The sequence below is a fragment of the Sebastes fasciatus genome, chromosome 16 (genome assembly GCF_043250625.1).
Source record: "Sebastes fasciatus isolate fSebFas1 chromosome 16, fSebFas1.pri, whole genome shotgun sequence".
Lineage (NCBI taxonomy): Eukaryota > Metazoa > Chordata > Actinopteri > Perciformes > Sebastidae > Sebastes > Sebastes fasciatus.
In genome coordinates, this window is record NC_133810.1 from 24365045 (window position 1) to 24377448 (window position 12404).

The window sequence follows — 12404 nt, forward strand, 5'->3', positions numbered from 1 at the left end:
AAATTCAGGAAATTCCAAAATGCCTGAGCAGCTCAAGGTCTTTTGAAGAGAACAGATGGAGGTTTGTGTTACTAAAGTTTGAAGGTGAACTCCTGGATTCTGCATCAATCATATTGACCTTGTTCGAAGCCCAGTTAAGCCTCTTTTTTTTTTACAAGATTTTTAAATTTGTCTGATAGATTCTCAGCACATTTCTGGAAAAAAAATATAATCGTAAAATAGGGCTTCATTTTTTTGTCATCATGTTGCCTATAGCATCACAATATGATTCATGTGCAGGGCGGGAACAACTTGAAAGCAGTCTTCAGTTTGTGAAAATGGCAGCCATAAGAAATAGAACACTTGAAGAGCACTTCATAACCCTGCAATCATATTACAGACAAATGGCAGGTAGTGAATTTTTTTTTTTTTCTTTTTTGGATTAAGAGCAACCTATTGTATCTGCCCTAGTTTCGACGTGTTTGTTTCCTGAGCTTCGAGAAGATTACCCAACTGCAATCCTATCCGTGACGACAAAAACGTTTGAAGCAAATAGTGGCTGGAGGATGGGGCATTCTTCACTGTTGGCAGCCTCGTGAAACACATGTTATTAGGCTGATGGGACACGTGTAGACTATATCATACAAATCGTATAGAAATCTGTAATGATTTCATCATTCGGATACATAAACACTGTACTATTCAGTATATTTTTTATAATTCATTCTCTTCTACAGTGGATCTTGAAAATGAAAAAAGCATACAAAATATACTAATCGACTAAAGAAATCTTAGTGGACTAAGACCAAAACGACCGATATGCCGACTAATCGACCAAGAGGAGGCAGCCTTAGTTCATATACTACTACACTGCAGCTTTTCCAACATGATGAGGAAACATATTAATGAATCTCTGAATGAATATCTGCATTTGTATTTCATTTGTTTTCCCTATAATAATCAGTCATGGCAACTAAAGAAACTTTTATGTTTTTTGGTTACATTTAGGCAATTCGAAGCAGGCACTGTGCGGATTAAGCCCAATTTTAACCAAGAATTGACCCAGACTCATTTTAGACTCGATCCCGATCAGTGATGGTTTGACATGCACTTTGAGGGCGGCCTTGACGCCTGATTAATTGCTCAAACAATCGATGGTATGTCAAACATTTGATCGGCTATCTTGGGAGTTTGGTCCAAAATCCAATTTCCCACATGGTTGCTGTCAAAAGAGGTGTTATAAACTACAGTGGGCTTCGATTAACATTATTGGAGTAATGATTTACATGTTGTGGCTAAACAGTGTTGACTGCGCTGTGGTATACTGTAATTAAAACAGAATTATGCGGCAGAACAATGACCATATTGTTAGTATTTCCCCCGCTATCTGCAGCACCATATTTCTCTTTTTTTTCTTAAAGCTTACACTGTCTTTGTTAAATATTGAAAAAGTCAACAGCGACACAGGATTGGACATGTTTACCTTTTCAATATTTTACTAAAACCACAATGTTTCCCGAACCAAAGTGTCTTTGCAGCCTGCTAACATCGTGTCTACACAGGAGGCGCAGCGTGAGCAGCAGGTCAGCAGAGGAGCAGCAGCCTGTGTCTGCACATGATGTGTTCAAGCACAGTATTGAGCGTAAGTCAGATTTTATGACGTTTCAGCAAAGAAAAAGCGGTTCTATGGGTACCCACGAGTCTCCCCTTTACAGAAATGCCCACTTTATGATAATCACATGCAGTTTGAGGCAATTCATAGTCAAGTCAGCACACTGACACACTGACAGCTGTTGTTGCCTGTTGGGCTGCAGTTTTCCATGTTATCATTTGAGCATATTTTTTATGCTAAATGCAATACCTGTGAGGGTTTCTGGACAATATTTGTCATGACCTTATGTTGTTAATTGATTTCCAATAATACATATTTACATACGTTAAATCAATCCTTGACAAATCTCCCTTTAAAGGTACATTTTGAACAGATAAAAAAACGTGCGATTAATCATGCGATCAATCGCGATTATATATTTTAATCCATTAACAGCCCTATAGTTTAAAGCATATGGGACAAAACTATTGTAGCAGGCTATAAATATACAGTAATTCTTCTACATTTTGACCAAAAGGTTCTTTTCACTCTCATTTCCTTCTTCCTGTGAGCCATTTATGTTCATTTCACCGAGAACAGCTCGAAATAACCATCATTTAATAATGTGTCTCTGATTTTAAAAATACATCATGTTTCTACTGGCTTAAATGAAACACGTCGACTGCAACATATCTTTCATTTGTTTACCACTTTCTGATTCTAGGCCGATCATATTTGCGGAACAAAATGCTAGTTGTCTGAAGTGTGGTACGACGAAAGTGCTAAAACGTGTTTATGCCTCAGAGCTGCAGAAGCTGATGAACACGGAGGATAATTGGAGTTGGTATGGGATTCACAGCTCATTGCAAGTCTCACACAGGTTACACTCCCAGCAGGCAAAGGTGAACAGCACACGAGAAGCGAAGCAAGAGAGAATAATTGACAACCCGAGTGCAAGAAGAACTGGTAATTAGACTAGACATTAATCAAGTCTTTGACTAATCATTACAATGCCCAGAGTGTGAAGTTCAGAAGAGCCGAGACGCGTGGATACGCATGCCTCCAGGAAGCCGTCTGTATCGTCACCACACCTGCTAATCAGAGTGTTATCTCCTGTCTGCTGTGTACTGTCAAAAACAAGACATTGTGACATATATCGCACGTAACATTTCTGGACAATAAATTGGGGAAACGGCTCTCTGGAACAATCTACACAGAGACACTAAATCAAACGTGTCAAACCAGTCAGCTGATAAAGATAAAGACAACGTGTACATCAAGTAGGAACATCGGACAATAAGTTACCATCCAGAAATAATCTCAAGTTTCAATTTCCGGGACTCAGCAACTTGTTCTGGTCACTGTGTCTTCAGGATAAGACATTGTGTTTTTGTAATATATTTTGAAAAGGAAAAATGTAGCTTTTATAATGGCAGATATGTCATTTTTTTAACCACATTATTGAATGAAAAGCAAATAAAAAGTGTGCACATGGGCTGTAAAACCACGAGATTAAGACTAAAATGTCCAGATCTGTTGAGTAAAACCAAATTAAAACTAAAGACGTGATGACATTATGAAAATGTGATCTAATATCTAAATGTTCCGAATTTAATGAACTCATTAATTGAAGATAAAAGGCTGCATTAATATTCTATCAGATATTAGACACAACCTTCCTGCCATTATGACAGAGAACCAGACACTGTCGTTTTTTCAACGTCTAGACTCATTTAGCCCCGTCTACTGTACATCCTACCTTAACTGCCACCTTATCAGCCGTCCTATCATTTTCCTCATTTCCTTTCATTCCCTGCGACTGGCTCGTTCTCTCCACCGCTTCTCTTAACACGCGCATATGAGCAAAGGAGACATTTTTGTCTGCGTGTGTGTGACAGGCTTGTTCTTTCTCTTGTTTCATGATCTCTATTTTTATCCGTTTGTGCGTTCTCTTCAGCGCTGCCTTGTCAATTCTAAAGTATATACTAAGAGTGTTCAGTAATTGACCTTGACTTTAGAACATTAGAGACTCAATGAGTTATGGCATATAGGTCTATGACAGTGGTTTCTACGTCACTATGAATCATACAAATAAACATGCATACATTCTCAATTACGGTTGCAGTTTGAATTGAAAGAAAACTACTTGGTTTAGTATAAGATCATGGTTTAGGTTCAAATAAGTACGTGTGTTACGTAACTTAAGTTACGTGCGTAAGTTAAGTATGTTACGTAAATTAAATTAGACGGCGGTAGGGTTGGGTATCAGTACTCAATACCTTTAAAGGTATCAACCGAAACAACCCAACACTAAATAGTATCGAAACTTCTCCAGTCAAACGATACCTGCAAACGATCCTTTTTGTATGGGTGCTGTATGGGCGCTGTATGGGAGCTGTATGGGCGCTGTATGGGCACTGTATGAGCGCTGTATGGGCGCTGTATGGGCGCTGTATGAGCACTGTATGGGCGCTGTATGGGCGCTGTATGGGAGCTGAATGAGCGCTGTATGGGAGTTGTATGAGCGCTGTATGGGCGCTGTATGGGCACTGTATGGGTGCTGTATGGGCGCTGCTTGGGCGCTGTATGAGTGCTGTATGAGCGCTGTATGAGCACTGTATGAGCACTGTATGAGCACTGTGCAGTGCAGCGGCGATTAGCTAGCCAGTGGGACACACACACATAGCCTCCATTCACATGATGGGTATCAAGCAAAGTACTCTATTGGTATCAGTATCACTTTAAGGGTACTGGTATTGGTACTGGCATCATAATATTTCATTTTTAATACCCAGCCCTAGACAGCTGTTTCCTGGGTCAAAGTCCTGTGATAATCCAGGAGAAAAATACGTTTCTAATTGTCAATGCAGTTTCGTGGTATAGGAACGTCATATTTAGGAACCCAGGCTGCATCGAGCAGACACAGAGCAACATTTTTGGAGTCACGTTAATGTTCACCTGATAAATTTAAGTCCAACATTCACTCTCCTTTTTAAAAAAAGGAAAATGTTGTCTCTTTAGTTGCTGAAAACTACGTTAACCAGCTAGTCGCTAAGTTTGTCTGTCTGCCATTTGGTTCTGCATGGGCAGGAAGCAGGTTTATCAGAGCTTTGTAGCTGAAAACATCTGCATGCTGCGTCTGGAAACGACGCTGATAAGAGTGGTGAGGTGAGAGGGAACCAGAACAGTGAAGCTGAAAGACGCTGAATAATAATAATAATAATAATAATAATAATACATTTTATTTAGTGCCGCCTTTCTGGACACCCAAGGACACCTTACAAAAATCTGTTAAAACATAGACAGATAAAAAACAATATAAAAACAACAGGACATGACAGAGACATATTTGTACAAACACAAAGGATGGGTGATGATGAGTTCTAGAGAGAGTAGGCCAGTTTAAACAGGTGGGTTTTCAGGAGGGATTTGAAAGATGTGATATTGTCAGACTCTGCAGAACTGAGGGAGAACTGCAGGGTCAGGTCATAATTCTCTATGGGTTTGTCACCACGAGTGACCCCTTTCACAATACACGTAGGCATTTGATCCATTATTAATCTAAACATATTGATTGCAGCAGCACTTCTAATCCATCCAGGGATGGTTGTGGCATGCTGAGTCTCATCTATGCTTTCTAATAAAGGCAGGATGCCAAAAAATATATACACGGGCATAAAAATGGGATCTATGTGAAGAGTGATTCTTTATTCATGAATCTATTTGTAACAGGTGCCATAAATGTGTTTTAAAATGCCATTGAAATTGCAGTTGTTTGCTACAGTAAATCCATTCATGATCCTCGCTGCTATATAAAAAGACATTTTGAAAACTAGTGTTGGATAGAGGCTCCGCTCTGTCTCCTCTGTCAAGGAGAAATCAATCACTCAGTCCCTGGAGGAACACCAGCTGGCATTTGAACTGATTGTGCCATTTGGCCTTGTGCGGGGATCGACTATGCTTTTCCTCATTCCTGTCTTTCAATCTTCAAATTAATTCCCTGTGTTTACAGGAGATTTCTGTCCAAAGGAAACAAACAAATGACGACCTCGCCCAGCTGGGCCAAGTACACTATACCGTCTGTTTATTCATCGCTTTACACTGATTGGGATGAGATTTGGCAATGTTGTCGGATCTCATAAAGAAAATGTGAGAAGAAGTGCATAGTATAACTGAGGTAATGGGGATTTAAATGGTCCAAGGTCTTTCTGTGCCAGGTTAGAAGAAAACTTTCTTGTAGTGTTGCCAGAAAGTTTGGGTTGAAGACACACAGGACAAGGAACAATAAATCACCATATAGTGTGCGTCCTAGTGCCGGAGTGTGTGTTCATCAGTCTTTCTTGTGACCTGGGGAGTCCTTTGTTGTCTGCACTGGGCATCTAATTCAAGTCTAATCTCAATGGGAAATAATTAGTGTCAAAGTAGATGAATTACTTTTTAAACTTAGTAAGAGAGTAAATGTTTGTTTTTTTAAATCATTAATTTTACTTGTACTTAAGAGTTTCTCTTCAAAAGTCCTTTTGAAAAGTCATGATAAACCGGGAGAGAATGGAGCTAAAGAAAGACATCAAAGCGGCAGCTGCAGCAGACAAGAAGACTGCTGGTTCGGCTGCAGTTGAGGAGGATGATGTCATTATGGGTTATGGTTAAGACTAAAAGATGTTACTCCCTCTCTCGATGAAAACATGCGTTACCTTGCAACGTAGTGTGGTGTGTGTTTAATATGCATGTATGTAGGCTGTAGCTGCTGTTGAGTTTATAATGTCTTCACATCTTTGTTTTGTTGTCTGCCTTTGTGATGCTATTCTGCTGTTAAATTGGCAGGTTATTTAAAGTTCGTAGCCTAAAAATGCTTGTTGCACCCACCGCAGTGTCCTTAGCTCTTTTCATCAATTTATTGACGGCCGTTTTTGTTTAATTTAAATTGATTGAGTTTTGTCCTTTCTGGTTAAATGTCATTTTGGGGGATCTATTAGCAGAAATGGAATATAATATTCATTCAACTATGTTTTCATTAGTGTATAAATCACTTGAAATTAAGAATAGTGTTTTCATTAGCTTAGAATGAGCCCTTCATTTCTACATTGGGAGCGGGTCCTCTTCACGGAGCCGCCATGTTGCTTCGCGATGTTTCTGCAGAAGCCCAGAATGGACAACCCAAATACTGACTCTAGAGAGAGCCTTTCATGTTTTTTACGTTACCTGAAGGCCACCATAATTCTTTGAAACTGCAGTAACGTGAGCCGCACTTTACAAAACCGGGGTACCACCGGACGCTGCCTGACTTCCGTTGCCCCTAAAGTAGAGTTATTATGATAAGGACGGCCTCTGAGCGAGGCGAGTGAGTGAGCGGAGTACTACTCACTTGGTTGCAATCTGCAACCACACCACTAGATGCCGCCAAATTCTACAGACCGTACCTTTAATTCTATAAGGCGTGATGTTGTTATGATGTTGAAGCAATCCGCATCCTAAATGCTTCACTGGCTGTATAAACAAGCACTTTAACTTGTCACTTTAAGGGCATCTGGTTCCACTTTTGTATTTATTGTATGGTTACTGTATTGTTATTGTGGCAGTATGTTTTGTTTTGTGTGTTATTTGATAATATGTTCTGTTGTTGAGCTCACCAAAACAAATTCCTAATCAACTGCGATTGATGTGGCAATAAATTATCGAATCTTGTCACGCCAATCGATACGTTGACATGTTGATGCATTTTATTTGGTAGCCTGAAATCTAATTTAATAGTTGTATCATATATTATATCATCACATAACACAAGTAAATTATTTATTTGAGTAAAATTTCTTTAACTACTTTTACTTGACTATAATATTCTAGCATTTTCTTTATTATTTTATTAAGATAATGGTTGAGGGAAATGTGTGTTTGTCACACTTGCTTTTATCTGTCTGTGGATCTCTCTTTGGGCTTTATTAAGAGCACTGCCGTGAGGACGGATGCAGCGTGCTTGTTTACGGTACTGTATGCCGGCCGCCAGGAGGTCAATCACATCAATTAAGAGACGTCCACCCTGCGCTGTTTAGAGGAGCCCTGTTGATGTGTTGAGTGGATGCTGTACACCTCTCCTGCTGTGGATGATGGCTTCCTGTTGTTAAAGCCACTGAGAAATGACTATCAGTTTTTCACTCAGGGAGAAGCCAGTTACAGCTCACTGGCGAGCAGTGGAGTTACGCAAACCCTTTCACCGTGCGAGCAAAAGCGCAAAGCGAGCGAGAGAGAGAGAGAAACACACACGGCGTGCTTTTATCGATCACCAGTAATGTGCACTGTTGCGTGAGATACAGACAGCTTATTTCCAGCTCACTCTGTTAAGACAGCTGCGTTCAGTCTGCACAGCCACTGTACGCAGCTGATGGGGGAAGTCTGTTGCTAGGACACCAAGGCCTATTGAATGAATAATGTGAAATAAATTCCTTTTGAGAGGCTACTTCCTGCATTCATATTATTTATTTTTGCGTGTGTTGGTGACAACACACAAAGACATATTAATAAAACATGAAACGGATGTATTAGAAGGGTTTCTTGCTGAGGCTCATTTGTGTCTCAGTCCTAAAAGTTAAACACTACATTGTTAACCGAGTAGTAATTACATGATGAATTACATAACTTTAGAAAGCACAATTTGTTTAACAATCCCTGGTCTAACATATTTGTGTTTACCATGCTTTACTGTCTGTAAACAATCAACAGCTTCAACAGAAAAACTGTCAGCGCATGTATTCTGTTGACAGAGGATAATATTGACCACAATGACAGAAAAGATGTACATTAAATGTCCCACAGTACCAGAGCCCTGGAGGTGGCTCACCTAAATGGAATACAGCCATTATTAACCATATCAATTCCACCTGCTTTGACAAGTCAAAATGCGTATCATAAAAAGGATCTATTAATGTTAAAGGGGTTAAATATTACAACCAAATGGATAATAACCTCTATGTAACCGGTGTCATGTCCCATCTCTGTAAAACTGTTATCTTTTGCGCTCTTGTTCCCATCAGGAGTACACCATCGATGTCTTCTTCCGTCAGAGCTGGAGGGACGAGAGGCTGAAGTTTGATGGGCCCATGCAAGTTTTACCCCTCAACAACCTCCTGGCCAGTAAGATCTGGACCCCCGATACCTTTTTCCACAACGGAAAGAAATCGGTGGCCCACAACATGACGACTCCTAACAAACTGCTACGACTAGTCGACAACGGCACGCTTCTCTACACCATGAGGTGAGCCACTTTTGACAATTACTGCTACTTTTGACAATTTTACTTTAACAAGACCAAGAGTCTACAGCCATGTAGACTCCGTAGGGGTGTACTTGTGCACAATAATGCTTTAATGTTAGGACACTAACTTGCACCTATAGTGATAATGTCAATATGCCGATGTTTAGCAGGTATAATGTTAAGTCATGTTCACCACTTTAGTTAAGCGTGTTGGCATACTGACATTCGCTACTGAGCACTAAACATAGTTTTAACAAGTACAGCTGAGGCTGGCTGCAGTTAAGTGTTCAGTACAAACAAATCTTTGTCACGGATTTCAAAAGACACAGAATCAAACTGAACTGACTATACTGAATCAGCATCGTCACATTACTGCCCAGTTCAAAGTTTAGTGAAAGACCTCAAACGCCACAGAAATGATCATGATGTAATAGCTCTGTTGCAAATAGTTGTCTGGTGAGCCCTTAAGCTTATAAACAGTGCTTGTTTTCTACTGAAATGAGCATAACAGCTTGAACAAGCAACAAATGCGGTTTAACTGTGTAATGAAAGGCAATAGGTTGAACATTGATGTGATCAATTAGCTTAGAAAAAAGCAAATGAAGCCCTGTGATAGTCTGGCGACCTGTCCAGGGTGTACCCCGCCTTTCGCCAAATGTCAGCTGGGATTGGCTCCAGCTCCCCCCCGCTGCGACCCTAACCCTGAATAGGATAAACAGTTACAGATAATGGACGGAAAAAGCGAAGGAAATACCTAGTCATAAGAATCTTTGAACGGAAATAAATAAAATGAGCAAAGTGATTTGTAATTTCACCCTCTAATGGGAATGCCAAACAAATTAAATTGTTTACCTGTTATGGTGCGAGATGAAAAGTCAGGAGATCACCAAAGTTATTAAAAGTCATCCTGAGTGCAATCTCGCAACCCATCAGCTATCGGTCTGACAGCGATTTAGCCTCTGGGGGCAACAATTAGCCAAGCTAATAAAAACAAAATCTTTATCAGACGATAGCCGATGGGTTTCCGAGATTGCAGTTAGGCCAATGCGTTCTGTTTTTTTTGCTCTCTACACGGACTGTTTACCTGCATGCAACCAAAGCCCACTCAAACGTGAAACAAACTACAAACGGAAACAAGAATGCTCCTTTAATGGCAATTCATCCAATAGAGGTTAACACATGTCACTTAAAACCACACTATGTCAGGTGGTGTTGGATGTAAAGTCCAGGGATTAAAAATAAAGTTGTGGGGAGCTTTTTGCAGCAGATATCCGGATCATTTCTGATCATTTCATCTTTCCGAGTATTAGAAAACTGACTTCCAGCCAGTCATGGCCACAGATGTTTCACACAGACACGTCAATGGATAATCACTTGATCAAAGAGAGCCATTGTGCGTGTGTCAGTAGCATAAGCTACCAAGACGCTCACAGTCAGTGAGTACCGTTATCTACACTACTGGAGCAAAAATATTCTATTGGTTTCAACCCATCTAATCATCAAATCTGTCAATCAGCTCGTCCACAAGGTCGGTATTGATTTTCAAGGGTGAAAATGAAACGGTGGAAGAATTTTATTTTGTGGTCCCGCGTGAGTAGATTTGTGATGTAGTGGCAGTTCTGCCAAGGCTATGAAAGACATACGAGCACTAATGGAGTATTACAAGGACTGTTGCATTTACATAACCAAGTAAATTGGTGGTAAAATGAAGCAAAGTATGAACATTAACCTCTGTCAGACAAAAGCAAAAAGCCTTTTTGGAACCAGCTCATTGGCCATCACATATCCAGTTTGAAGCTACACCAATCAAAACTTCATTTCTGGATTTGCTATCTTTTGTGTTGCATTTGCAATGGGGTTTATTCAGATCCTGTGGTTTATTGGGGTATTAAAAGCAAATTAAGCAAATTATAACTAGAAAAGCTAATGTGCAATGCTTTCTTAATAATAATGAATTCTTGGACTACCTTACCTTCATAATGGAGCATTGGCTTATTATTTGAAGGGGCTTTAAGTAAAAATTTGGCTGTATTTCTAGAGGTACTGGGTAACACTCCAAAGGAGAAACTGATAACTTGCCTGAGCATCCTTCACAGGTATTAGGCTTTAGAATATAAATCCATCTATTTTTATAGGAAGTTCAGTCTGAAGTGCTTCTCCATAGTACCTTGTGTTGATATACACTCCTCACGAAAGAACTGCTTAAATCTATTTAATCAGCACGTCTACAGCGTCTGAACTGACAAATGCTGTGAAGGATTGCGTCATTATTTTTGCATTGAGGGAGCTGGTATTGTCTGCCAGTGCTGCTGCAGTCTTGTTTTTGTGTGAGAGCATTTATCACCCACTCTCAGTTCACCTCAAGCTTTATCTCTGGATGCTAAAGAAATTCTGTTCCCCTGATAGAGAACATGAATTTATGAAAAGTTTAAAATGTACTAGTGCTGTCAAAGTTAACGCGATAACGATGCGTTAATGCAAATTAGTTTTAACGCCACTAATTTCTTTAATGCATTAACGCAACTTGCAATTTTTAGGTTGTAGCGGGCTCAGTTTGAAAGCTATAGTGAAGATACTGGTATCATATGAGACTGAGACTGTACATTGGTACCAACCATGTCATACTGGCTTGTCGAGAAGGAGGTTAAATAACGCTCCAAACTGACGCTACATTTAGGTGAAGAAAAACTGGCATGGCCATTTTCAAAGGGGTCCCTTGACCTCTGACCTCCAGATATGTGACTGAAATCGGTTCTCTGGGTACCAACGAGTCTCCCCTTCACAGACATGCCCACTTTATGATAATCACGAGCAGTTTGGAGTAAGTCATAGTCAAGTCAGCACACTGACACACTGACAGCTGTTGAGCTGATGATTTGAGCATATTTTGAATGCTAAATGCAGTACCTGTGAGAGTTTCTGGACAATATTTTTCACTGTAATTGATTTCCAATAATAACTGTGTACATATATTTGCTCAGACTTCATTCTCTGCTCAGGTAGACATTACTCCACTATATCTTTACAATTCAAATAGTTGTCTGATGCTATATTAATGCTCTGAATATCGTATAGAGAACCTTTATATATTGTTGGATTTAGAAATTACATATATTATATAGAAACCTAAATATACTGTCTGTACTTACTATCTTTACAACTATTGGATGGATTGTCATTCATGTCTTACTTCATTTAAAAATAAAATAACAATAAAATAATAATATTTGTATTAAGATAAGTCAACCTGGTAAACATTATACCTGCTAAACATTTCCATTGTGAGCATGTTAGTATGCTGCTGCTGCTGTGAGCATCTAATTCAGTATTCAGACTTAGTCTTGTTTCCTTTATACTTCATATCAAGTTTTGTCATTGCACGAAGACAGCCTGCTTTGTTGTCTTTGATCAAAGTAATTCAAATTGTGTTATCTCTATCATTTATTTATTTCTTTATTTTGGTTTTTTTTTCTGTCAGAATGTCAGTACAGCCGAGGAGCGAGATGAATTTCATCAATTAGTTGCTGGTCTAAGTGCTGTATGATATACAGCGGTGCGTCGCTCAAGTTTGATTTATGTTGTATT

The 12404-nt window shown here is 39.5% G+C and overlaps 1 protein-coding gene across 2 annotated transcripts in view; it reads left to right on the forward strand.

Annotated features, from left to right (window-relative positions):
- The window catches only part of gabra3 (gamma-aminobutyric acid type A receptor subunit alpha3), a 126688-nt gene that overhangs the window by 85265 nt on the left and 29019 nt on the right, over positions 1–12404 (forward strand). For both annotated transcript variants that reach the window (XM_074610765.1, XM_074610766.1), the window contains exon 5: positions 8599–8819. In XM_074610765.1, the coding sequence (XP_074466866.1) occupies positions 8599–8819 (221 nt within the window). The remainder of the gene's footprint in view (positions 1–8598; positions 8820–12404) is intronic.